General features: G+C 53.0%; 1 protein-coding gene across 5 annotated transcripts; it reads right to left on the bottom strand.

Moving 5' to 3' along the window:
• Positions 1–220: 220 nt before the first annotated feature.
• Positions 221–26,800, bottom strand: MIER2 (MIER family member 2). Of its 5 annotated transcripts, XM_047777840.1 has the most exons (14): positions 26,748–26,800; positions 17,614–17,704; positions 16,793–16,935; positions 13,569–13,694; positions 13,071–13,194; positions 12,497–12,588; positions 12,141–12,210; positions 5,324–5,475; positions 4,891–4,972; positions 4,704–4,798; positions 3,017–3,141; positions 2,798–2,922; positions 1,587–2,019; positions 221–1,186 (listed from the first exon to the last, which is right to left on the bottom strand). In XM_047777840.1, exons 1-14 carry the CDS (start codon positions 26,754–26,756, stop codon positions 1,165–1,167), a joined length of 1,689 nt encoding a protein of 562 aa, XP_047633796.1. In that variant the 5' UTR covers positions 26,757–26,800; the 3' UTR covers positions 221–1,164. The 5 variants fall into 5 exon arrangements, with proteins under 5 accessions (XP_047633796.1, XP_047633798.1, XP_047633797.1 ...); XM_047777842.1 differs by lacking the exon at positions 17,614–17,704 and having other exon boundaries at positions 26,748–26,771; XM_047777841.1 differs by lacking the exon at positions 26,748–26,800 and having other exon boundaries at positions 1,587–1,836; positions 17,614–18,553.

Raw genomic sequence — 26,800 nt, 5'->3', positions numbered from 1 at the left:
CTCGCTCTCAGCAGCTCTCACGAACAGGCCTGTCTCTGTCAGTCCAGCTGGAATGTCACCTCCACTTACCTGACCGTAATCCCTGGCACCATCTTGACCCAGCCCACAGTCCCCCAGCAGTCCCACACCCCCAGGCCCCTGGATGCTGCCTGGCACAGGGTCCACCAAGTGACCAGCACCTCCTTGAACCCCGCCCACGTGATCTATGACGAGACACCCATGGGGCTTCAAATCAAGTTTAATAAATAAAACAGCAAGGGGTTCAAGGCAGTTATCACTTCACAGTGTGGTCCTTGGTGGGGCGAGGGAAGGTGGAGTCCGACCTTGGGGACGGCTCGTGCCAAAGACTTCCCTTGGTGACATTGGGTCCAGGAGTGCTGCCCTGCCCCCGAGGACCCCACTCCGATTTGTAAACAGAAACATAAATAACCGAAGGAGGCTGGGGTGAAGGCCCAGGACCCCAAACCGTCTCGCTGGGGGCCTCAACAGAAACATGATCTCCGGGGGCAGGGGACAGGCCGGAGCCAGGCCCCTTGGTGCTGCAGGCGACAGGGTCCTGGTACCAAGGAAGTGTGAGTCCTGTGTCCTCAGACCCACACCGGAGGCTGCCAAAGACCCCGGGGGTGGGGGCAGGGGGTATAAAGTGCGGCTTTTCCTGAAGTGGAGCGAGGGCGGACGTCGAGGGCAGGGCAGGCCGACATCGAGGTATATGGCTCTGTGCCCCGCGGGGTTTGGCACCGAGTAGCAGCTGCCCTGAGCCCTGGGCAGGGGCAGCCCGCAGTCTGGCCAGGTGCAGGGAGACGGGGTGGCAGAGCGCTGAGGGTGCTCAGCAGAGGCTGCTGGTGGGGGCGGCGTCCGGCCCTGTCTCCCACGTCCCTGTGGGGCCGGGACGCCTTTCTCGCCTCTGCTGGCTGGACAGCCGGCCCCCCGGCCCTGGCAGCCCGATGGGTCCCACGGTGGGCAAGGCAGCCTGGAGTTGGGTGGTGGTGCCGGTGTGTGTGGGGCAGGGAAGGGCCACCGCTCAGCCCTGTCCTTGAAGTACTCCGAGCAGAGAAGGCGCTACCCGAGGCCCATGAGAAGGGAAGGGTCGGGAAGACTGAGAGGCAGGCCTTGTGGTGGCCCTAAGTCCAGTCTGGGCCACTCATGCCCGCCTGTGGCCAGGGATCAACAGGTCATCACGTTACAGCTGCAGTGGAGAGATGGAGAGACGGGAGAGGGTGAGTTCAGTCCCAGAGCACATGGCCCGGCCCCTGCCTCCCCACAGACCGTGCTTCCATTGCCGACAGGCCTCCCGCGGCAGCACTGGCCTGGGTGCCTGGGGATGGCTGACGCTGGGGCAGGGGCGGGAGGAGCCTGGCACTGGCCCCGTTTGTACCTTTTTGGATTTTGAACCATATGAATGTATTACCTAGTCAAAAAAATAAATAAGCCAAATTAAAAGTAGAGAATAAAACTAAAGAACAGAGCCTGCTCCAATGTGGCCAGGCCATCCTCGGCCCCGGGGCAACCCCTCCCCTGACTGAGCTCAGCCTGAGGCCAGGGGCACGCTAACTGGAGTGTGGGGATGGGGACGAGGCCACACTCACTGTGACAGGGGCTCCGAGTGCAGCCCAGGGGCCGGGCACGCTGGGTGAGCGGCCAGGAAGGGGTTCACGTCCCCAATGCCGATGAGTCCAAATTCAGCGACCGACAAGGCCACCTGTGCGGGGGCCACGGCCTCCTCGGCCTCCCCATCCATATCTGCGTGGCTGGAGAGGAGAGGCAGCCCCTCTGGGAGGGCCCCAGGCAGGGCCAAGTCCACGGCCAGTCTTGGGCTGGCCCCAGGCTCCGGAGTGGCTGTGGCGGTGGGGTAGAAGGCCGGGTCAGCCAGGGCTGGGGGCTGCTGAGGGGAGGGCGCGGCCAGGGGTGCGTCCAGCTGTTGGAGGGCACAGGGCCCTGGTTCCAAGGATGGGAGGCCTTCTGGGCTCTCCCCAGGCTCACTGGGGCTCCCAGATGTGCTGCTGCCTACGCTCGGAGGCTCTGCAGGGAGAACATAGCTGCCAGGCCCCATGGGCACCCATGCCCACCCGCCGTGCCCAGGGCAACCTGGCCCAGGCCTGCTTGCCTAGGATCCCACGTCCAAATCAGGCTGTGAACAGGCAGGGCCTCCACCTCTGGACCCAGCAAAGCTAAGGACTCTCCTCACAAGATGCCCTCACGTGGACACAAGAGAAACCTGTCACACTGGGTTGGGGGAGTACTTGGGCTAATGGTCCTGCTTCAGAAGGTCGTGACGCCCATCCTTTACGATGGGACAGACAGCATGGTGAGGAAAAACATGGACTCGGGGAGCTTCTGAACAAAGACACAGGCAGACACCACTGGGCAAACCACAGACCCAACCCGACTCTGGAACCCAGACCATGAAAGTCCCAGTGTCCAGCAGACGCAGAAATCAGGGATCCTCATGCCCCGTGAGGTCACTTTCAGAAACAGCAGTCGTCACCTGGGCCTGTCTGCTCCCACATGGCCCTGGGCTGACCCTGGAGGGGCCTCAGCACCTACCTTGTCTCCCACCAAGGCTGGACAGAGGAGCCCCTACCTGGGCCCCCGGACTCACAAGGAGTCAGCCCCAAGAATGACTGGTGTGAGACACCCCACATGTGAGACACCATGTGTGTGACACCATATGTGTATGACACTGCACATGTGTGAAACCCCACCAGACTAGCCGGTGCCACTCCTCAGAGTCTACAGCCCAGGTCGGGGGTACAGTGAAGAAGGGCCCTGAGGACAGGGGTCTGCCACACACACTTACCCCCATGCATCTGAGCCAGAGGGTCTTGCTCAGGGCCCAGGCCATTGGCAGGGGGCAGGGGCAGTGAGGAGCGGGGGCGGCTAGGGCCATCAGGGTCAGTGCCATCCAGATCCTGGTCTGCGTCCCTGCGGGGAGAGGGTGTGAGGGGCTGCGGGGGGATACCTTGGGTGGGTGCGCCCCCCCCCGCCCCCCCCCCCGCCCGCAGGCACCCTCACGCACGTGGTTCCTGAGGGGCCGTACTTCCTGCGGCCCAGCCTTGTCTGCTGGGAGAAGTAGTCATAGCGCTCTGACTTCTTCCATAGGTAGTAGTACTCCACACACTCGCCTACAGACCGCGTGCGCACCTGGGGGCAACTCCGGGTCACCACAGTCCCTGGCCGCCCCCACCAGAGGCTGCCAGGGCCCCTTTTGCCCATGCACTGGGCCTGTCTCTGCTCCAGGTCCACATGCCCAGCTTCCACCCACCAGCCCCAGGTTGAGAGCTCCCGAGGGCGGCAGCTCCCCCCAGCCCATGCCCTGGTCCCCACAGGCCCTGGGCAGGGCATGATGACCCCTGTGCAGACCCAGAGAGCATGCCGAGCAAGCCCACTTTCCCAAGGAGCCCCACGGAAAGCCGCCCATGCGAGGGCACTTTGAGTCCATGACTGACTAGAGATGAGAGACCAGGGTGACTCCCTACCCAAAGGGTCACACACAGCAAGGCCAGCTGCGCCACAGCTCATGACCCCACCACTGCTCCTAGAAAAGGGCCCCAGTGAAAGTCTGGGACCAGCGGGCACAGGGGGCACCCACAAACTATCCAAACTTCTTGGCCTGACCGCCTTGTGCATCACCCCTTGGAGGAGGAAGGCCGACAGCGCTCCCAGGCCAGGTTGGCGGAGGACCGGAGACTGGGGAAGGGAGGCCACACTCCATCAGCAGGGTGGGTGGGCCAGAGGGCCAGCGGCAGGCCAAGGAGGTGAGAGTGGCCAAGAGGATTCCGCCGCAGAGCAGCCTCCACTTTGGGAGCCACAGGCTGCTGGCCCCACAAAAGACCAGGGTCTGTCCCCACACCAGCCCCGGGAAGGCACCTCACCCACTCCAGCCTCCTGCAAAAAGACACTGAAACTCCAAACATGAGTCCAGTTTCGGCCAGGCCCGTGAAGAGGAAAGGGCCAATGCTGTTGGCCCCACAAAAGCAGACAACAGGGGATGAGGGGCAGGGAGGGGACCCACAGTGAGATAGCAAAGGGAAAGTCAGGCTCCAAGACCAGTGACAGGAGTCAGGCCAGGCAGAGGGCCAAGGCTCTGCCACAAGATCAGTGAGGAGTTGTGGTGAGGGAAGCCAGAGGAGGTGGCACCCACTCAGGAGGTGGGGAGGATGGGGATCAGCTCTGGGGATGGGCAGGGGCACCTGCTGCAGCATCCCCTCGGGTCCTGCTTCTTTACTGTTGGGACAGGAAAGCACAGGTACTGGGATGGAGTGAACCTGGATCCCCTTGGTCCCCATCGCAAGGGTGTAAAGGAGAGGTCCAGGTGGGGTCAGCGTAGTGGGACTGGCACTGGGTGTGAACTCCGAGAGAGAGCCCAGGGAGCACTTACTAACATTCCCCCTTAGGCAAAATCCTTCCCCAGACTGGAGCTTCCTCAGGGAGGGAGGAAGCCAGAATGAGATGTCACCAGGAAGTGGGAAGCCTGCCACCAGCCTGGGGGTGGGTTCTGACTTCTGGCTGAGGGTGGAAGGTGCTGGTGGCTGGTCACCAACCTCTCTAGCCCCAGGACAGAGCCCCCAGTGCAGCCTGGGGTAGAGCCCAGGATGGAGCCCCCAGTGCAGCCTGGAGTAGAGCCCAGGATGGAGCCGCCAGTGCAGCCTGGGATAGAGCCCAGATGGACCGTCCAGCAGGCCCAGCACGCAGGCCAGCCTCACCTTGTTGGCCTGGATCAGGTGGAAGTTCTTGCCATGCACACGGAAGCCGTGCTCGAAGTTGCGGCGCTCCTCCTCACTCCAGGCACAAAGCCCATCTGCAACCAGGAGGGTGGGGTCAGAGCACTGAGGAGGGGGTGTCAGTGGGGGTGCAGGACAGGAAAGGGGCACAGGGCGGGCCTGCAGTCACCTCGGATCACCTTCACGTTGAACCTTAGCCTCCGCAGGGCCTCCTCCACGTTGAAATTGCATTTCACCAGCTCATACAGCGCCTGGAGAATGTGGGGGGAGCCCCACTGACTCTTCCACCTGCTCACCCAGGAGCCATAGCAGGGAGCATCCACAGCACCATGGGGGCGGGAAATGGGGGTGGGGAGGGCGGCCACACCAGCATGGGGTCATGGAGATGGGGGTATCCAAACCCTAGAGGGGGGCGGACCACTTCCCCACCAGTGGCGTTCACTTGAATTTATCACTATCACGACCACGTTGGTCCACACTGGATAGGAGCCCCTCAGCAGGTCCCCCCCACCCCCACGCGCCTGATCACCCCTCACCTCGCCCTGCCTGGTGCGAGGGAGGCTGGGAGATACAGGCTTCCCACCCCAGCAGTACAGCCCCACCTGCTCGCTGTCCTTCACTACTTCTCCCTCCGGGAGCTGAGACCCGGCCGTCTCGTGCCATCTCCGCTTTACTGCCCGGTACAGGAACTCCTCCACCTCCCTCTCAGGAAGGATGTTGGGGTCCCAGAGCAGCTGGTCTTCATTCTCATAGACTGTGGGGTAGGGGTGGGGTGGCAAGGTCACGCCAGGCACGCGGTCTGCATCCATACCTCCAGCACAGGCTCCCTCCTCTGAGCACCTCCTCAGAGCACTGCCAGGGCAGGCCGACTTGCCCCCTCCAGAGGACAAATGCCCACCTAGTGGCCTGGGCCCTCTACCTCCACACCCCTCAGGACCAACTCCGGGGACCCAGGTACTCAAGATGACCATGCAAGGCAGAAAGTCACGGGAGGCCAGTGGGTGCTGACTAGCCAGGAATCAGAGCCAGCATCCCAGGGGAGGCAGCGACTGGCTGGGCTGGGAAGGAGGCCTTTTGGGCACTGCCTGTGAGGAGGGACTGTAGAGCGAGCTCAGGGAGGCCAAAGGCAGAGGCTGGGGGGAGCATGGAGACAGACCCAGACTTGACCATGGCAACAAGACCCTGGTCCCAGCAGTCTTGCTCAGCAAGAGCTCCTATAGCTGTCCCTAACCTCAGCACCACACCAGCCACAGGAGAGTATATCTCGTCAAGAGCGGAGGGGCAGAGAAGGCAAGGCAGGGAGGGCAAGGGAGGTCCTGCCCCAGGGCAGCAATACAGGCATGCATTAAGGATAGGTAAGAAGGGGGGAAGCCTCCAGCTGGGGAAAGATGAGGTGGGGAGATGCAGAAGGGAGACCCTGGAGTCAGATCTGGGGAAAGCCCCATGCTAGCACCTCTCAATTATCCAGAGAAGAGTCCCAGGGACCAAAAACTAAACAAAACACACAAGCAAAACACCCAATGCCGTGGCTGAAAAGTGGAGAACACGGGGAAGCGGCTCCACACTGGGCTTTCTTGTGTGGGGTTGGCTAGGAACCAGCAACTCCTGGGATGGCACCCCTGTGAGGCCTGTGGCCACTTCTTTCCACCTCTGAAGTTGACACGGAGTCCCAGACTGGACTGTGGGTGTGTGGGGGAGGGGCAGGGACAGTCGGGGGGAGGGGGTCAGCCTGAAGGGAAGTGGGCCCATCTCCATAGAAAAGGCCTTCCACAATAGCCTTCTGTCTACCTGTTGTGTGAAGATGAGAGGAAAACCACGTGACAACATGTATATCCACACACAGCTGGATACGAAAGCAGACTAGGCTTTAAAGCAACTATGATTAATGAATTAAAAGATGACAAAGAAAAAGCACAAAACGAATGGAAAGCTGGAAAATTTCAATAGAGCAGGGAAATCCATTCAGAAGAGTAACATGGACATTCCAGCACTGCAAAATGCAGAGAGTGATTTTTTTTTTTTTTTTGCTTTTTAGGGCTGCAATGGTGGCATATGGAAGTTCCTAGGCTAATGGTCGAATCAGAGCTGGAGCTGTCAGCCTACACCACAGCCACAGCAATACTGGATCCTTAACCCACTGAGCAAGGCCAGGGATTGAACCCGCATCCTCATACTAGTCAGGTTCATAACAGCTAAGTCACAATGGGTACTCCTGCAGTGTGTGAATTTATGAACCCACTGGATAGCTTTTTTTTTTTTTAAAGTAATGTGTTTTTTTATTAATGTACTCTCTGTATTATAGTTGATTACTGGACTGCTTTAACAGCAGCAGAAGACAGGATTAGTGAAATCGAAAAGAATTTCATTAAAAAAAATCAAATGAAGCTTAAAGAGAACATAGTTTAGGACTTGGGGAAGATGGTCAAGCAACCTAAGACAGGTATAACTGAGTCACAAAGGAAGAGGACAAAGGATGGGACCAATTTTGAATAAAGAATAGCCAAGAATTCTTCAACATTGATGATACCAACCCACAGAGCCATGAAATACAGGGCAAGCAAATACAAAAAAAAACCATATCTAGGCATACTGTAGTCAAAATGCTAGAAAGCAAAAGGAAAAGCACACAGGGAAAAAAGTGAACAACAATTTCAAGGGAAACAACAGTACAGATGTCTGACTTTAAGAGAAACAACAGACACCATAAGCAATGGAATAGGAGTTCCCTTGTGGTGCACCCAGTTAAGGATCTGGCATTGTCACCGCAGCAGTTTGGATTGTTGCTGTGCCATGGTTCCATCCCTGGCCTAGGAACTTCCACATGCCATGGGCACAGCCGAAAAAAAGAAAAAAGGACAAAATAGACTAAAACTGTTTAAGGGTTGAAAGAATAATGCCTGCAAATCTAGATATCTATGCCCATGAAAATATTCTCTAAAAATGAAATAATGGGGGAGTTCCCGTCGTGGCGCAGTGGTTAACGAATCCGACTAGGAACCATGAGGTTGCAGGTTCGGTCCCTGCCCTTGCTCAGTGGGTTAACGATCCGGCGTTGCCGTGAGCTGTGGTGTAGGTTGCAGACGTGGTTCAGATCCCGCGTTGCTATAGCTCTGGCATAGGCTGGTGGCTACAGCTCCGATTAGACCCCTAGCCTGGGAACCTCCATATGCCGAGGAAGCGGCCCAAAGAAATAGCAAAAAGACCAAAAAAAAAAAAAAAAAGAAATAATGGGGAGTTCCCATTGTGGATCAGCAGTTAATAAACCTGACTAGTATACATGAGGACGTGGGTTCGATCCTTGGCCTTGTTCAGTGGGTTAAAGATCCGGCATTGCTGTGAGCTGTGGTGTAGGTTACAGATGTGGCTCAGATCCCACATTGCCGTGGCTATGGTGAGGGTCGGCAGCTACAGCTCCGATTCCACCCCTAGCCTGGGAACTTCCATATGCCAAGGGTGTGGCCCTAAAAAGACCAAAAAAAAAAAAAGAAAGAAATAAAACAACGGGAGTTCCCATCGTGGCTCAGTGGTAAAGAACCTACTAGTACCCATGAGGAGGTGAGTTCAATCCCTAGCCTCACTCAGTGGGTTAAGGATCCAGTGTTGCTGTGAGACACAGCTTGGATCTGGCATTGCCATATGGCTGTGGTGTAGGCCAGCAGCTACAGCTCCAATTTGACCCCTAGCCTTGAAACTTCCATATGCCATGCATGTGGCCCTAAGAAGTCAGGGGAAAAAAAAAAAAGAATATATGAGGACAATGAATACTTTTCAGACAAAAGCTGAAAGAATTCATCAACACCAGAACAATGCAAGAAATACTGAAAAAGAAGTTCTTCAAGTCTCTAGCAATGGACACTGGAGGAATGAAATGCAAGAGGGGCTGTGACTGTGCCAAGGGTAATGCTGCGGAAGCACAAAAGCACAAAGGGTGGCAAGAGGTCAGTGGAAAGGGAACTAGGATTCACAGACCAAAGTAAACCAGGTACCCACTGAGGAAGCAAAAGCTCACAGAGGAGGGGAAATAGAATTACTAGGTCAATCAAAAAGAAGACAAGACAGAATCAGGGAACAAAGAACAGACAGAAGAAGCGGAACACAGCACAATGGCTGACGTCAGTGCCTGCTCCCACAATGACACAGAGAGTAAGTACTAGATGCAACACTATTAACAGACAAAAGTTAGATCCCACAATAGGCCATTTACAAAAACCACACTTCAAATACAAGAGCACAGAAAGGCAGAAAGGGATGAGCCATGCAAACACAAACTAGACAGACAGCGGAAGGAACGTTCACTACAACACTGGCTGCAAAGCCCAGCTCCCCTGACCCCAAAGGGTCAAAAGCAGAGCTCAGCCTCTGACCACAGTGGAGTTCAATTTGGCATCAGTGACAGAAGGAGTTTCCATTGTGGCTCAGCAGTAATGAACCCAACTAGTATCCATGAGCATGCAGGTTCAATCTCTGGCCTCATTCAGTGGGTTAAGGATCCGGTGTTGCTGTGAGCTGTGGTGTAGCACACAAATGTGGCTCAGATCTAGGGTCGCTATGACTGTGGTGTAGGCCAGCAGCTGCAGCTCCGATTCCACCCATAGCCTGGGAACTTCCATTTGCCTCGCATGCAGAAGAAGAAAAGAAAAAAAAGGGTGCCTAGAAAATCCTTGATGCTTGGAAATTAAACAGAATGCTTCTAAATCACCCTGAGTCAGAGAAGGTATTGCAATAGAAACTAGAGAATGAAAAAATGAAATTAAAGAGAAGTAAAAAGTCAGTTAATGAGAAATCAGAAAATAGAAATCAACAAGTCAGAAGTTAGTTCCTTATGAAGGGTAATAAAATTAATAAACCCCTAACAAAACTAATCGAGAGAGAATAAAAAGAAAAATGCAAATTACAAATATCAGGACTTGAAAAGGGACATCACTACAGGTCCTACACACATTAAGAAGAGAACAAGAGCACACTATGAACTTTCTGCCAATAAAGTTAATAATTTCAGTGAAGGGCATAAACTCCTCAGAAATAGTTTATCACAACAGGAAGAGAAACTCTAAATAGATTGACATTTGTTAAATAAATTGAATTCATAATTTAAAATCTTGTGTGAGTTCTCATTGTGGCTCAGAAGAAATGAATCTGACCAGTATTCATGAGGACAAGGGTTCGATTCCTGGTCTCACTCAGTGTGTTAAGGATCCAGTGTTCATGTGAGCTGTGTTTATGTGTGTGTGTGTGTGTGTTGCAGACATGGCTCAGGTCTGGCTTTGTGTGGCTGTGGCCAGCGGCTATAGTTCCGACTCGACCCCTAGCATGGGAACCTCCGTATGCCATGGGTGTGGCCCTAAAAATACAAAAATAAAATAACACAAATAAAATAAAATAAAATAAAATCTTCACAAAAATAAAACTAAATGAAACCCTAGGCCCAGACAACATCACTGCAGGATCCTTCCAAACATCCAAAGAAATGATAACAATCTTAAACAAATTCTTCCAGGTATTAGAAAAAGGCACTTTCCAGCACACTTCATGAGGACACATAACCCTGAAACCAAAGCCTGACAAGGACAAGAAATAAAGAGAAATGACAGGCTAATATCTCCACGAACATACATGAAAATATCCTGAATGTTCACAAACCAAATGAAGAGAAGACTTAACAATACATGTTAATTCCTGTCCTTCATGGTAGCCACATTCTGTAAAGTCAGCCAGCAACTGCTGCTCCTGGTGGGGTAGCAGGGAGCTTAGGTTGGGTCAGGGTCCTGAGTGCCTCTAGTCAGAGCACATGTATCAACTCACCCACACATGACCTGGCTTCATGTGAGTTTCCGTTCAGAGACCTTATTTCACATATATTGTTGGTTCGTTGACAGCTCACAGCACTAGAACTCCTAAACAAAGCTCATCTAACACACATTTTCCCCAAAAGGCAGTCCCAGCTCTCCTGTGCCCAGGACACCAGACGGCACCTCAGCACCATGCTTGGGACCATTTTAAACAGCAAAACCACCAGCAAACAGCAAAACGTGAAAGCCACGGGAGTTCCCATCATGGATCAGCAGTTAACAAATCCGACCAGGGACCATGAGGTTGCGGGTTCGATCCCTGGCCTCACTCAGTGGGTTAAGGATTTGTTGTTGCCATGAGGTATGGTGTAGGTCGCAGATGTGGCTTGGATCCCGAGTTGCTGTGGCTGTGGTATAAGCCGGTGACTACAGCTCCGATTCGACCCCTAGCCTGGGAATCTCCATATGCCGCAGGTGCGGTCCTAGAAAAGACAAAAAGACAAAAAAAGAAAAAAAGGAAGAATGCATAGCATTAAATATGAGCAAATAAAATGTGTTTACAGTTGAGAGCTGAAGAGAAAAGGAAGCCTCTCCTGGTTCAACATAGGTTATGCATTGGGCAACTCCATGTTTTCCTGCTTCTGCATGTGTGTGTGCCCACAAATGGCCATGAAAGCACTGCAAGTGTTAATTCTGCATTTATACATTCATTTTAGCCATGCATAAATGCACATAGAATCCACAAAATAATGAGGACTGAATGTATACATGTCATGAAAGACAGCATTTTGTGACCTGGTGGAATTTACTCCAAGACAAGGTTGGTTTTATGTCTGAAAATCAACCAATACACTACATCAACAGAATAAAAGAAAGAAAAAAACAAAACAAAACGACCTTCTCAGGGGTCAGAAAAAGTACTTGACAAAATTTGCAGCAATATTTGTCAGCTACTAAGAATAGAAAGGAACTTTTTTATCTGATAGAGTATCTACAAAAATCTTGCAGCCAATATCACACTTAATAGAGAAAGATTGAATACTTTCTCCCCCAAGTTTGGGAACAGGACAAAGATGTCCTCTATCACCACTTCTTTTCACTTCTGTACTGGAGGTCTAGCCAATGTACAAGGCAAGAAAAGGAAATAAAACATGCAAAGATCATAAAGAAAGAAATTATCATACATAAATGATATGATTGTACACAGTTAAAAATGGAAAAGAATCTACAAAGTGAATTTAATTTAGCCAAGTCACCGTGTACAAGATTTTTTTTCCTTTTTTTCCCACCACCCCCCAGCCCCTGAACAAGATTAATTAAAATAATAAACTGCATTTCTGCTAACAAGAATCACAAGACCACTACACTGAAAACTCTGGAAGGCGTGAGGACAAGACCTGGTTAAGGTGTGGGCACCAGAAGAACAAATGCAGCAGCCCTGGGGAGGGAAGGAGTGGGGAAGAGTAGAGGCGAGATCCCAGGGCCAGCATGCACCTGACATGGGCCAGGACCCTCAGACTCCCTCTGAGGACCTGGGAACTCACTCTGCTAGACATACAGCTCCTTTCCTGGCAGGAGTGGAATCTGCATTTCCTCTCCCTGTCCCCCCACCTTCCAAGGCTCCACTTACTCTTCTCACCATGACGGTTTACATGCAGGTTGCTGAGGTCAGCTTGGAACTGAGGCCCAACCATGATCTCCTGCAAAAGCAAAAGCCCAGGCAAGTCAGGGCAGACAGGAAGCCCAGTGGCTTGGTGCTGATGGGGGCGAGGGCTGAGAGGTTAGTCTGTGCCATCTGCCCGCAGACACCAAGTCCTGAGGTGTGAGGGTAGTAGGCAACACCCAGGTGTGTGGGTGTGTGAGTGACTGTGTGTACCATGGAGCTAGTCCTGAGGCAAGGGGGGTAGGACCACAGCGCTGGGCACTGTGGTCAAGCCCAGCCTAGCAGGCACATGCCGAGAGCACTGCAGGGTCAGAGCCACGCACCTTCTTACACTTGTTGGCAGGAAGTGGGTCCTCCTCGGTGTCTGATGAGGTTGAGGAGCCAGGTTCTCTGTCTGCATTGGCCAGGAAGCGGGCTTTAGGAGGAGAGGAGCATGTGAGGTATGTCCACGGCCCTCGGTGTCCCCCCAGCCAGCAGACGCCCATGGCCTCCACTCTGCCCTCATCCACCTGACCACCGCACTGTGCCCATCCCAAGAAGCTGGCCCCAGACCTGGCCAGGGGACAGGTGTGACAGGAACTCCTGCAGTTGGGAACTCAGGAGGCTGCCCTCTGCTGGGGCCTTAAACCACCAGCCCTGCCCCCAGCTCTTTATGCTGCTGGCACAGCCTGCTGCTCAGGCCAGCGGTGGGCAGAGCTGCAGGGAGCATGGTCTGAGGATGCAGCCCTGGACCTAAAAGACTTTCAGCCACAGGAACCAACACATGCCCTTCTCGTGGAAACCATGGTCATTCAGTCTTGGCTCACAGGCAGAGCAGGGCACCCCTGGGGGCCCCGATATCTGTATCCCCAGCAGCCCAGGGCCCCTCCTCGCTCTGCCAGCCCAGGGGACACCTACGTGCACTCTGATTAGGGAAAAGGTCGGAGGCCTCCTGGGAGGTCACAGATGGAGTGAGGTCGTCGGCTGAGGACTGGGTTTCTTCCTCTTCTTCCCCTGAAAGCAAATCCTTCGCTATTTGTTCCTTTTAACAAGAAAGTAAAGAACATTTTTGCAGTTTAACAATGTTAAATAACACTAACAATAAGCAGTGATGGTGCCATGCGGACAAGCCTCCCAAGGGCTCCTGCAGGGCTGTTCTCCCCTCACTGTATGGACAGAATAACAGGCACCAGGGCTGGCCAGCCAGGGGCACTGATACAGACCACACTGGTGCCTGGGAGGGCAGTCAGAGCCCCTCGGTGATGCACTTAGGACCCTCCCCATGGCCAAAGCTGCACCAGCAAGGACTCCAGGGAGAACAGGCCTCCAACAAGCTGGCGAGGCCTTACACTCATTGCCTGCCATTCCACCTGTCCAGGGCCGTCCTGCCCACCCTCGAATTCTCCCCCCACTCACCTTGTCCAGGGTCATGTCTGGGAGGTTGGCCGCAGTGTCGCTGCCCTCACTCTCGTGCTCTGAGATGGGGTCTGACGCCTCATAGCCATAGAGGGCCAGTAGCTCATCCAGGGGCATGTCACTGCTCTGGGGGTACAGGGCTCTGTCAGGACGGGCTGCTCTGGGGGTTCTGCTCTCCACCCCAATTCATCAGCCCCACAACCAGTCACAGGATCTCACCCTACCCAGACTCCAGGCCCAGCCCCCACCTAAGGATCCCCTCACAGTCCCAGGACATGTCAGATATCTGTCCAAGGTCACTGGCCTTGAAGGTGGAGCTGGGCAGCCTCCCATCCACACCACCTGTCCACATGCCTGTGCAAGCTCTGCTCAAGCCCCACAAGGACACTCAACCATCACCACTTGTGACATCAATAAACCAGAAGGGGAAAAACATGGCCAATTGATGAATGCAAAAAAAAAAAAAAAAAAGCACCTGGTCAAACCAACATCACTCCTGATTTTTTAAAAAAACCTCAGAATATTAAGTGAAGAGATGGATGCCTCATCAATGTAACGGAGAGCCTACTGACCCTCACTGGGTCAACAATGAGTGGCCAGAGCAGTGACACCACCACAGAACCAGAGGAGGCTCTAGACACCATGGGTTGGTATGATTAACGCTGTTCCAATGCTCGGAGTCAATGCAATAGGATGAGAAACTGAAATCAGATGTTTAATGACCAAAAAGGAGGAGACAAAAACCACTCCAGCCTTGTGCTTCAGCACCACTTTCCAACCTGTTTCTTAACCCTCACGCAAACCTGGACTCCTCAAGGCCAGTGCCGTGTGTGGGCCACACTTCATCCTGACCCCTGTGGGTCACTGTCAGCTTCCAACCTCCTCAACACACCCTCTCCTTCTCCATTATGTCAGCACCTGCTTCCTGCCACCCTAGCCCCTTCCCTGGGACTTCAGATCCATGGGGACCTCCCAGCCGATTCCCAGCCCCTTCTCTCAGGGGCATCCCTTCTAAATTAATCTTTTACTCTCACAGGACCCCTCCCCACAGAGGAAAACATTCATCACGCCTCTCACAGCACACCTGGGGGTGGGGTAGGGGCTAATGTAGGAACCCCAAGACCCCTGGGCTGCCCAGGAAGTGACTTTCGTGACAACACAACATCATCCCTCCACTGTGGCGTGGGGTTGGCGGCAGCTGACCACCTGCACAGTTGAGGCAGGAACGCAGTGTCAGAGCATCAATGCCAGTTCACTAAGGTCTCCACAGATGCCCGTTTCACTAAAGAATATCCTGTAATTCCTGTGTAAAACCATGGATTTTAGTAACTCTCACCCTGAGCAGAGGTCATTTCAATCTCCTGTGGGAGGAAGTACCCGCCCATCCCAGCTCAGCCGGGGACTGAGATGGAGCCCTGGAGCACAGGGACCAGTGGACAACTCCCGTCCTCCTGCTGGGCACCGTGCAGACGCCGCATCAAACACCAGCCAAGTGAGCTGTCACTTCAAGATAAACCATGGACTGTACTTGTCACCAGCACAGAACTCAAACTTTCAAGCAGAGAACTGGAATTTGGGAAAACTTGATCTGACAACAAGAATGGGATAAACTCCAATGTCTGCTGGTAAGGGGATATAAAAGCGGCTCTCTGCTTTTGCCTTGGACAGTACATTCTTTTCCCTAATCAGTTTAAGAAAATTATATCTGAAGAAAACAGATGCAGTACTTAGCTAATGAGGTGGGGGTTAGTTTTGAAAAGTTCTAATTCAAGTTGAGCTTTTTAAAACTTTTTTTTCAGAATTCCCATCGTGGCTCAGCGGAAACATGGGGTTGTGGGTTCGATCCCTGGCCTCACTCAGTGGGTTAAGGATCCGGCATTGCTGTGAGTTGTGGTGTAGGTTGCAGACTTGGCTCAGATCTGGCATTGCTGTGGCTGTGGTGTAGGCCAGCAGCTGCAGCTCCAGTTGGACCCTTAGCCTGGGAACCTCCATATGCCACAGGTGTGGCCCTAAAAAGCAAAAAATAAATAAATAAAAACAAAACTGTATTTTCTTTTCTGAAGAGAAGACATCTGTTTTTGTTCTTAGACCAAACTGGCACCAAGTGATACACAGCTCCAAGCTAAATGCCTGTGATTACTCCTTAAAAAGGCCTCTGGTGAGATGAGTGCTGACCTGTAATGGACTGAACGTTTGTGTCTCCCTTGTAAAATTCAGACGACAAGCCCCTAATGAGATGGAGATGAGCCTTTATGGAAACAAAGTTAAATGAGGCCACAGGACAGAGCCCTGATCCAACAAGGCTGGTATACAAGTCAAACTCCAGAGAGCTTGTTCTCCTCCAAGGACATGGCAAGAAGCAGGCCCCCACCAGGAACAGCCCTGCCAGGTCTGGATCCGGGACTGCTGGCCTCCAGGACTGAACGAAAATAGCTTTCTGTTGTTTAAGCAGCCGAGTCTGTGGTACCAACTGTGGGATTTCCAGATTTTATACCATGAACTCTCAGCACATGGAAGATCTAACGTTACAGCACCAGCATCAGCAGACATCTCAGCACAGGTCACTGCCCACACCAAGGTCAGCCCAAAACTGGTGGATCTTCATACCAAGGACAGAAAGGTCATTAACTATGGTTAGGGAAGCCACTCTACAAAACCACCACTTGCTGTATGCTGGTGCAGCATCAAAGAACACCCACAACTATCTGAAAAGACTGTGAAATACCCACCCTCTCCCAGAACAGCTTGGTGTGAGGCCAGATTCACACTCACTTCAACCAGTCACAACAGATCAACATCTGCCTTAAAGGACAACATTCATAGATTCACGAAGATGTAAAACTATTCTACTCTTCTGCCTCATTTCTTTTGTCTTGGAAAAACAGTTATTTTTCCATTTTCTTGAAAATGTGTTGTTTGTGCTAACAACGGGTTTACTGTATCGCCTACCTAAACAAAACTCCTTGAGATCCTCAGTAATTTTTAAGAGAGGAGTTCTGAGGCCAAAGAGTTTAAGAACAGTGGGCTCACTGACCAGCCACCCCACAGCCCAGAGCCCCAGGGCCCATGAAGCCCATCCTGTGACCTCAGCACCCAGCACAAGGCCTGCCCTGAGGATGGAGGAACCAGCATCCCTGGTCACCTTGGTGTCCACAGAGCTCGGAGACTAACTCGGCTGAATGGACACACCGTGAGGTCGCCATAATGTTCCACTCGCTGAGTACCTGGGAGATGAAGTCCTTCTGCAGGTCCTCCTCCGGCCTCTCTGGGCCCCGCGCAGCCTGCTCGCACTCCTCCCGGACACCGTAGTTCTGCGACAGGATCTCTGCCAGGTGGAACTGATGGTCTGCAGAGCCCATGGACACCACTGTGGAAGGGACAGCAGCTGGCATGAGCGCCTCGCCACTGTCTCAACCATCACACCGAGGCCAAGGATGATGGGTGGAGGAGCCACAGGGCCCAGCTACCACCAGGGACGAAGCCCAGGCTGTGTGGCCACACATGCAGGCATGTGCAGGCATATGCACATGAGGCCCATGTGTGTCTGTGTGCCCATGGTCAGCACAGGAGCACACGGCCCAGCAAGTGTCTGGCCCCTCTCCTGCCGCAGCAGCATCATCTGCCAGCCCAATGGGGGGGGGCGGAGTGGACGTTATCAGACTTGGGGTTTTCCCCAGGGAGTCAGGATGTGCTCACGGCCAATTCTCCATGATTGGTTTTTAAAACAAATAAACAAGAGAAAATAGCTAGGTCTCAATTCAGCCCCAGCCAGCAGGCAGTCAAGGCCAAGACCAGACCTTCACATGGGCCCAAAGCACAGCAGGAGGCGGTGCAGGGAACTGGCCGGGAGGAGCGGGACCCCCACGCATGGCACCCCCCAGTACCCTCCCTTCTGTGGCCCATCCCCGCCTCGGCCTCAGCACAGGTGTCAGCAGGCCCCCTGGAGATGGGAGACCATCCTGGCCACTATGTCTGCATGCCCACCCCTGAACGCTGGGGTCTCTGTGCATCCAGGATGGCATCTCGCCTGTGGGCGAGAAGGTACCTGCTGTCGTGCGCAAGCTGGGCTCCCCAGGGCACAGGCCGTGAGGGAGGCGGGAGGCCACACCCTGGCTCTGCCTCTGCAGCGAGGAGGCCTGCGGAGGAGAGGAGCAGATCAGGATCCGTGGCCCCACTGAGCAGTGAGGGGCTCCCTGAGGGACATTGGGGCAACTCAGGGCAAAGGGAAGTGGAAGCTGCCCCCTCACGAGCAGGCCAGGCATGCAGCATGAAGGGAAGGCAGAGGCTGCTGGCCCTACAGCTTCACAGCCTCGGCATCCTCTCCAAGTGAGACATGCACCCAAGGGCCCTGTGCTGGGCCTGGACACAGGAACCAGGTGACCCAGGCCCACACTCAGCCCTGCTGCACACTCCCCACAGGCAGGTGCTGATGCAGAAGCCACTTCCTGAGGGCCCAGCCTCCAGAAACTTAGTCTTCAGGAGGCAAACAGGCACTCTGGAGAATTCCCAGCAATTCCTCCAAAAGTAAACGGTTACTACAGCAATGAACTCTTCTCCTAGGGACAGACCCAAAGAACCAAACACTTGTCCACACAAGTGTACATATGTCCACAGAAGCAAGACTCAAGACAGCCAAAAGGCACCCAGCAACAGGTGAGTGAATAAACAAGATGTGGTCCACCCATACAGTGAAGACGAGAGAAGCACTGACACTCCTACCACGTGGACAGACCTTGGGACCACGATGCTCAGTGAGAAAAGCAGACAGAGGACACACAGTGTGAGAGTCTATGGATGAGAAACATCCAGAACAGGCACATCCACAGAGTGGGTTCCTGGTTGTCAGGGGCTGGGGTGACTACTCCTGAAGATGGGGTTTCTTTTGGGGTGATGGAATGTTCTGGAATTAGGTAGAGGTGAAGGTTTCAAAACTTTGTGAACATACTAAAAACCACTGATTTAAACACTTTAGGTGGGTGTGTTTTGAGATCTATAAACTATACCTCAAAAATTTTTTAAAAATGTAAATAACATTATAACAGCTACCATTACCACAATGTTCAAAAGTTTATGAACAAGAAAACTAGACCAATATCTCTAACAAAGAGAAACAAAAAATGCCTCAACAAAATGCTGGCGACATACAAAGGACACTAAACTGTGATGAGGACCTCACCTCAGGAAGCAGGAGGTGTGAGATGCAGAGTCAACACAACACACCAACTACAACAGACTAAACATACACCCATACAGTCACCTTAGTGAACTCACCGCAGGGACCAGATGTGACATCCAGAGTCAACAGAATATACCAACCACAACAGACTAAACACACACCCGCACAACCACCTCAATGGGTGCACAAACGCACCTGACAAAGTCCGACATCCCTTCATGATAAATATACTCAACCGCCTAGGCCCAGAAGGGAACCTGCTGATAAAAGGCATCTACCCAAACCACAGCCACTATCACCCTGAAAAGAAAAGCTGGTGCCTCCTCCAAGGTCACCACCACTTCTATCCCATGTCATCCTGTGGGTTCCAGTCAGGGCAGGAAAATGAAATATAAAGAATCCAAGTGGGAAAGGCATTTCTTTCTACAGATGCCATGACCTTGGGACACAGAAGATATAAAGAATCCACTAAAGAAATTTCAACTAATAAAATGAGCTCAGCAAGGCTGCAGGACACAAGATAACATAAATATCAACTTATTAGAAAAGAACTAGAAAAGAACAATCCAAAAAGAAAAATAAGGAAAACAATTCCATTTACAACAGCACCAAAAAAAAAAAAAAGTACTTAGGAATAAATATAGCAAAAGAAGTTCAAAACTAATACTCCGAAAAGTATAAAACATGTTGAAAGAAATTAAAGATCTAGGAGTTCCCATTGTGACTCAGCGAGTTAAGAACCTGACTAGCATCCATGAGGATGCGGGTTTGATTCCTGGCCTCTCTCAGTGGGTTAAGGATCCAGCATTGCCATGAGCTATGGTACAGGTTACAGATGCAGCTCATGTCTGGCATTGCTGTTCGCTGTGGCATAGGCCGGCAGCTGCAGCTCTGATTCGACCCCTAACCTGGGAACTTCCATATGCCACAGATGCAGCCACAAAAAAGCAAAAAAGAAAGAAAGAAAGAAATTAGAGACTAAATAAACAGAAAGACCAACTGAATTCATGGTTCAAAAGACTTACTATTGCTAAAATGTCGATATTCCCCAATCCATGAGGAGATTCAATGAACTGCCTATCAGAATCTCAGCTGGCAGATTCCAAAAACTCACAGGACCCAGAATAGCCAAAACAATCTTGAAATGCAAGAACACTTCCTGATCTCAAAAATACTCCAAAGCTAGAGTAATCTAAACAGTGTGGTAGTGACATAAGGCTAGATATTTAGATCAAATTAACAGAATTGAGAATCCAGAAATAAACCCACACATTTACAGTCAAGCAAATTTTTAAAAGGGCAACAGAAAAATCCAATGCAGAATGAACAGTCTTTTCAACAAATGCTGCTAGGACAACTGGATATCCACATGCAAAATAATAACAGTTCAATTCCTATCTCACACTATACACAAAAACTAACTCAAAATGTATCAAAGACATTAAATATAAAAGAGGTAAACCCAAAACAGTCTTAGAAGAAATGACAGGGATAAATTTTTGTTACCCTGAACTAGGCAATGGTTTCTTAGATAAGATGCCAAAAGCAAAAGCAACAACAGAAAATTTAGATAAACTGGACTTGATCAAAATAAAAAAAACTTATGCTTCAAAGGACACCATCATGAAAGTGAAAAGACAACATACAGAACAGTAAAAGATACTTGCAAATCATGAAGCTGAAAAGGGAATCATATCTGGAATATAGAATAAAGAATCCTGGAGTTCCCGTCGTGGCGCAGTGGTTAACGAATCCGACTAGGAACCATGAGGTTGCGGGTTCGGTCCCTGCCCTTGCTCAGTGGGTTAACGATCCGGCGTTGCCGTGAGCTGTGGTGTAGGTTGCAGACGCGGCTCGGATCCCGCGTTGCTGTGGCTCTGGCGTAGGCTGGCAGCTACAGCTCCGATTGGACCCCTAGCCTGGGAATCTCCATATGCCGCAGGAGCGGCCCAAGAAATAGCAAAAATGACAAAAAAAAAAAAAAAAAGAATCCTTACAAGTCACTAATAAAATGGTAACCCAATTTTTTTTTTTTTGGTCTTTTTGCTATTTCTTTGGGCCGCTCCCGCAGCATATGGAGGTTCCCAGGCTAGGGATCGAATCGGAGCTGTAGCCATTGGCCTACGCCAGAGCCACAGCAACACGGGATCCGAGCCGCGTCTGCGACCTACACCACAGCTCACGGCAACGCCAGATCGTTAACCCACTGAGTGAGGGCAGGGACCGAACCCGCAACCTCATGGTTCCTAGTCGGATTCGTTAACCACTGAGCCACGACGGGAACTCGGGTAACCCAATTTTTAAATGGGCAAATTATATGAATAGACATTTCTCCAAAGAGATAACACAAATGGCCAATAAGCATGTGAAAAAAAATGCTCGCCATCAGGGGAAAGCAAATCATCAACAGCACGTAAAACACACTTCTTAGTCTTGGAATGGCTGTGGTCAGGAATATAGAAAAGAACAAGTGCAGGGGGACATGGATGCTGGAACGACTGTAAGAACAGCCAGTAGCTCTCCAGGAAGTCAGACACAGAGTATCCTATGGCCCCAAGATGCCACCTGGGTGCATGGCTAGGAGCTGGGAGAAGGCACCCCACATGCTGCTCTGGCACAGGGTCACTGTGAGCTGAAGGCAGCTGAGAACACTGACCACGGCCCTCACCCCATCCTGTCCACCAGTGTTCTGCTGCACTGCTGTTCCCGAGCCCTGATCACCCCAGTGAACTCCCCACAGAGTTCTCCCTGAGGACATGCCGTCTGGTTAACAAACTGCTTTTTCCTCTCTTGTGAACTTGCCCTTGTTGGTCTGAATCCCAGAGCCTGCCTGGGACCCTGGGATGGGGGAAGGACAGAAGGAAAAGTCAGGCTTCTCCTCCAATAAGATACCCAAGAGAAAGGAAAACTCCCAACCACATGAAACCTGCTCCTGAACATTCTCAGCAGCACCATTCATAAGAGCAAAGAAGGAGAGACCTGAATGGCCATCGGATGGAATAGTGTGCAGCCACGAGAAGGAGAGAGGCACTGACACTCGCTATCACGTGGACGGACCTTGAGACCACGATGCTCAGTGAGAGAAGCAGACACAGGAGGACATACAGTGCATGATTCCATGGATGGGAAAGGTCCAGAACAGGCACATCCACAGAGATGGAGAGTGGGTTAGTGGTTGTCTGGGGCTGAGGAGGGAGGTTTTGAGGAGAGATGACTGAGGAGTGGATGGTTTCTTTTGGGTGAAAATGCTCTAAAATTGACTGGTGATGGTTGTACAACTCCGTGAGTATACTAAAAACTACTGAATCGTACCCATTAAAAAGAGCAAATTGTACGAGAAGTGAATTACACTTCAGTAAAGCTGTTTACAATAAATAAATAAATAATAAAAGATTAGGACAGTTAGTTTTAAAAGTTTAAAATTTTAGAAAAAAAAAAGTTTAGTAGGAATTTCCACACGAATTTCCTCACTGGGTCTGCAAGAGGTTGTGTAATCATTCTCTTCACAGACAAATAAGAGGCTTGAAACTTAGGGAGGTCAAGTTGCTTACACAAGCTCACACAGCATCTAAATGATACAAATACAAGCTCAAACTCAGGCTCCGTGACTCAGAAATGCTTTACAGACCCGTCACTCTTCTTGGGGACATAAATGAAAGTACACGAATGTACAGTAGAGACATAGCAAGCTGGGAGGCAATGCAAGCCACAGGCACTGGGCACAGGGCACAGCCCACCCCGTAGAGCCATACATGGGCACTGGAGCCATGAGGGCAGAGCTGGCAAGGACCAGCAGAGGAGTCTGAAGCCCTCTAGGAAATGGGCCTCAATTCCCCGGACGGAGTGTACAGTGGGTGGCCTCTGCCAGGAGCACCCCAAGTTCTAAGAGGGGAGTCCCCTACCCAAGCAGCTTAGGAAGTTTAGCCCCTACACTTGGTGCAGGAGGGCAAAGGAGCCTGCGGATGAGCTGGGACCAGAAGTGGGAAGAGTCAGGGCACCTGGCAGCCTTGGACATCTCCCCTGCCAGAAGCAGCCTTGCCTCCCTCTAGGAAAGAGCAAGTGGCCATCAGCCCGCAGGCCACCCTGCAGAGTCACACATGGGACAGCTATGGTTCCAGCACTCGAAGTGTCCTCTGAAGTGACCGAGGCCCCTCTAGGACCCTCGTGAGGGCCCTGGTGCACCAGCTTCTCCTGGGCTCCCTCACCCACCCCAGTCAGGCCCGGCTTCCTAGCTCTTGCAACCAAGACCACTGACTAGCAGGGGAAAACAAGAGGCCAGAGCCCAGACCACCCACTTACCAGAGAGTAAGAGAGCACTGTACCCAGTACCCTGCCCACCCACAGTACAGCTTCGGGTGTCTGAGAGGTGCTCAGTCAGAGGGGCTAGGAGAGCAGTGGCTGAGAAGTCTGGCCTGCACCTCCCAAGAGGCTCCACACAGCCTGCCCCCCAAGGTGCCCTGGGTCCCCAAGCTCATCTGCAGGGAGCCCCCAGCGCCTTGCATTCAGCAGGGAACACTGTATGGGTTTTCTTCCCTGGCCCAGCCCTAACACCCAACTTCCAGGCCAAGCTCACTCTCCACTGCTCCCAGGGGTCTAACTCCATTTGTTCAGGGCACTCTGGACAGACCAGTCCAGTCCAAACCCCTGTTTTGCCAAGTGGGAGAAGAAAAAGGATGAGGATTGGACTAAGGGTGCTTTGGATCAAATGAAAGAACAAAAGGGAGGAAGGAAGAGAAGGAAGGAACCAGCATTCTAGAATCTTGGTCCTAAAGGTGAGTGTGGTGGAGTTGGGAGCAAGCCTTGGAAGGCTCCGCCCACCCTGTCCCACCTGGCAGCTCAGGTTCCAGGCACTGCTGGAAGGACAAGGGCGGCAGAGCAAATGTAGCTTCCCATTCAGCCCTCCCTCCAGCTCCACCCACAGCCTCACGTGACAGCCATTCCTCCAAGGTGGTGGCTCCCAGGCAGCCCAGACTCCCGCTGCAGGTCCCCTCTCTGTGCACTGGTTGGGCCAGGGACTTTGGTGGGAGGGATTCCAGGCACCCTCCAGTGCAGTTTCCACTGACCGCCAAGCTGTGAGGAAGCACAAGCTGCAGGGGAGGCCGTGCCAGCAGCCAGCGTCTTAGCCACACCTGGGTGAGGAAGCTTCCCTGCACTGGAGATGGCTCAGCCGAGCAACCAAATGCACTGTGGGGACCCTGAATGAAAACTGCCTGGCTGAGCCTCGTCAACTTGCAGAACAACCAGAGGTAACTAAAAATGATGGCTGCTTCCAGAAACTGAGTTTCAAAGTGATTCATCCATCAGGCAGCAGTATTAACCAGGATACCCTCCACCCTTACCCAGCAGAGGTACGTGGTCCCACTGGACCACCCAGCACTCCATTCCCCATCTGACAGCCCACCCATCACCCACTCTGGCCAGGAGGCACAGCAGTCAATGGACAAACAGGTTCTGCCTGTCCACACACGAGCCGTCAGTCTAGTTGGACATGTACAGTACTGAGGGGAGAAAAATGGGTGGAGCCTGCACAACTGGGGGTCAAGGAGGACCTGTGTGGCCGTCTCCAGGCAGAGGCCTGAAGGGCTGTGGAACAGTACCGTGCATCAGGTCCCTCCAAGGGTGCAGACTGCACAAGGAAACAGAAGGCGCCTGGGGCGGGGGCGGGGGGGGGGTACAAGAGGCAATCCTAGGGGACCACATCACTGGGCCAAGGGTCAAGGAGAGGACAAACTTGACACAAAGGACAACAAAAAGCTGTGTCTTTTAAGTACAAGATAGAGATGGTGTACTCAGGTTTTTCTTTTTTTCCTCTTTTCCTCTTCTTTATACAGCTGCAGCTGTGGCATATAGAAGGTCCCAGGCTAGAGGTCAAATTGGAGCTGCAGCTGCCAGCCTACAACACAGGCATAGCAACTCAGAATCTGAGCCACATCTGCAACCTACATCGCAGCTACGGCAACACCGGATCCTTAATCCACTGAGCAGGGCCAGGGATTGAACCCGCATCCTCACGAATACTATGTCAGGTTCTTGACCTACTAAGCCACAACAGGAACTCCAAGTTTTTCAAAGCTCTTCAAAGATTAAGGCAGGACCCACAAGTAAAACAGCACAAAGCACCCCACCTTCTCTCACAGTGCTGATAGCTGCTTTGCCAACAACAAAAATCTGGCAGCTAATATTGATCAGCATGCTTTGCTAGGTTACAAATCACCGTTTTTATGGGTTCAAGACAGCTGGTTCTCAGTGACTGCATAAGGTTCAGATTCTCTGTGCAAGCACTAAGCCAAGATCTCATGAGATCTCCCCATTCAGAGAGTGACCGGCCCAAGGTCACACTGAGCAAGAGGCTCTGGAGCCACAACAGGTCTCCTGGGCAGAGCCTGGCCATGCCCACGACTGGCATTTGCACACTTCTTATCCTTTACTGACCAGCTTCCCTCTGACTATGTCTCCTCACAGCCAGACCCTCAGGGCCTGCCACAGAGCCAGACATACAGGCTTTCTTTCAGAAACCAATTCACTCAACAGGCACCACACCAAACTGGACAACAGCTGCCATGAGGGTTCCAGGGGCTGAACGCTGGGCAGGGCAGAATCAGCAGCCAAACCCAGCAGCTCTCAGGGCTGGCTGGCTGGGGAGGCTGCCCCACCCACCTGTGACACGCAGCCACCTGCCAGGCCAAGATTGCAGGCCCCTGGGCCAGACCCACACAGACCACCATACCCCTGCTGGGCCAGTGGAAGGCCCTACATAAGCTTCCCTCCCACAAGTCCAGCCCCCATCTGGGAAACCCGAGTTTCCTAAATGCCCCCTATGGAAGCAGAACTATTCTGGAAAGACCCCTTGGACCCAGCACAAGGCAGGAACTGGCTAGGAAGGCCCGGCCCTCCACTAAGATGCCCACACCCTCTCTGGCGCAAAGGCTGGGCCTGTTACTGCCCCTGAGAAAGTCACTGGTGGGAAAGAATGGTCAGTTCCGCCCTCCACAGCCATCTACCCACGATGTGCCAAGATGTAAACACCCAACTCAGCCCCACAACCAGGCCTAGCAACCGAAAATGCTCCTCACCAGGCGGTGCCTGCTCCTCCCCGGGCCTGGGCAGCCTCCCCACTGGGTGAGGATCACTTGCTGGGGCCAGGGACCTGCTCCACATCCCCAGACTGAACGCTCAGACTCACAGTGACTGAGTCCCTAGCAGGTGCATCATTCATCTTCACTAGGGCCTCATAAGGTGACAGCAGGTTCCCACCTTCTTACCCAACATGCAAAAAAGCCCTCAAAGTGAAAGTTTTTCATTCCTGGCTGGACGCGACATGCAGCAATTTGCTATCTTAACCCCCATAATCCTAGGTGAGTTTGATGAAGCATAATAGTCCCAAACACCACGAGTCCTCAAATCCGAAAAACTCAATTCCAAAATCTATCTGGCCCCAAGGACTGGGGGCAAGGGGTCTTGGGCCTGCTCTCCGAACAGAGAGGAAGCTTGGAGAAGTGAGTAACTTCAAGGCGTAGGTAAAGGAAGCCCTTCGCTGCCCGCGAGCCAGCCCCAGGTAGGACCTCGAGTCCTGCCAGGGGTCCGGAGGGAGCGCGACTCCACGGCTCAGCGCCCTGGGAGTCTGCGGGCTGGGGTCCCGAGGGCGGGGTCCGGGTAGAGAGCGCGCTCCGCGAAGTTGGCACACACCCGGCGGGAGCCGGGGGTGGCGAGCTGGGGGCGGGAACCCGCGGGCGAGCGCCCCACCCCGCCCCCTCCCCAACCCGCGCCCCCGCCCTGCACATGCGCACTGACGCCCACGATGTGGCAGCCGCGAGGGGGGGGCCGAGGCCGGGGGTGGCAGGCGACGGAGCCCCGTGCCCCTCGGGCCCCGACGGGAGCAGCGCCGCGGCCCGGCCCCAAGCCCTGGGCCGGGGTCCTTGGCGCCCGGGGCCCCGACGCGGCCGGGTCGGGCGGCGGGAACACGGGCCGGGGCGGGGGCCGGCTCCCCCGGCCCGCTCACTCACCTCCGCCATGGCCGTGTGTGCGCGGGAGGCGGCGGCCGCGCCGGGATCCCCGG

The sequence above is a fragment of the Phacochoerus africanus genome, chromosome 4, assembly GCF_016906955.1.
Source record: "Phacochoerus africanus isolate WHEZ1 chromosome 4, ROS_Pafr_v1, whole genome shotgun sequence".
In the NCBI taxonomy this organism is placed as follows: domain Eukaryota; kingdom Metazoa; phylum Chordata; class Mammalia; order Artiodactyla; family Suidae; genus Phacochoerus; species Phacochoerus africanus.
Note: the sequence above shows the minus strand (reverse complement) of the source record. Positions and strands in the feature narration are given on the sequence as shown.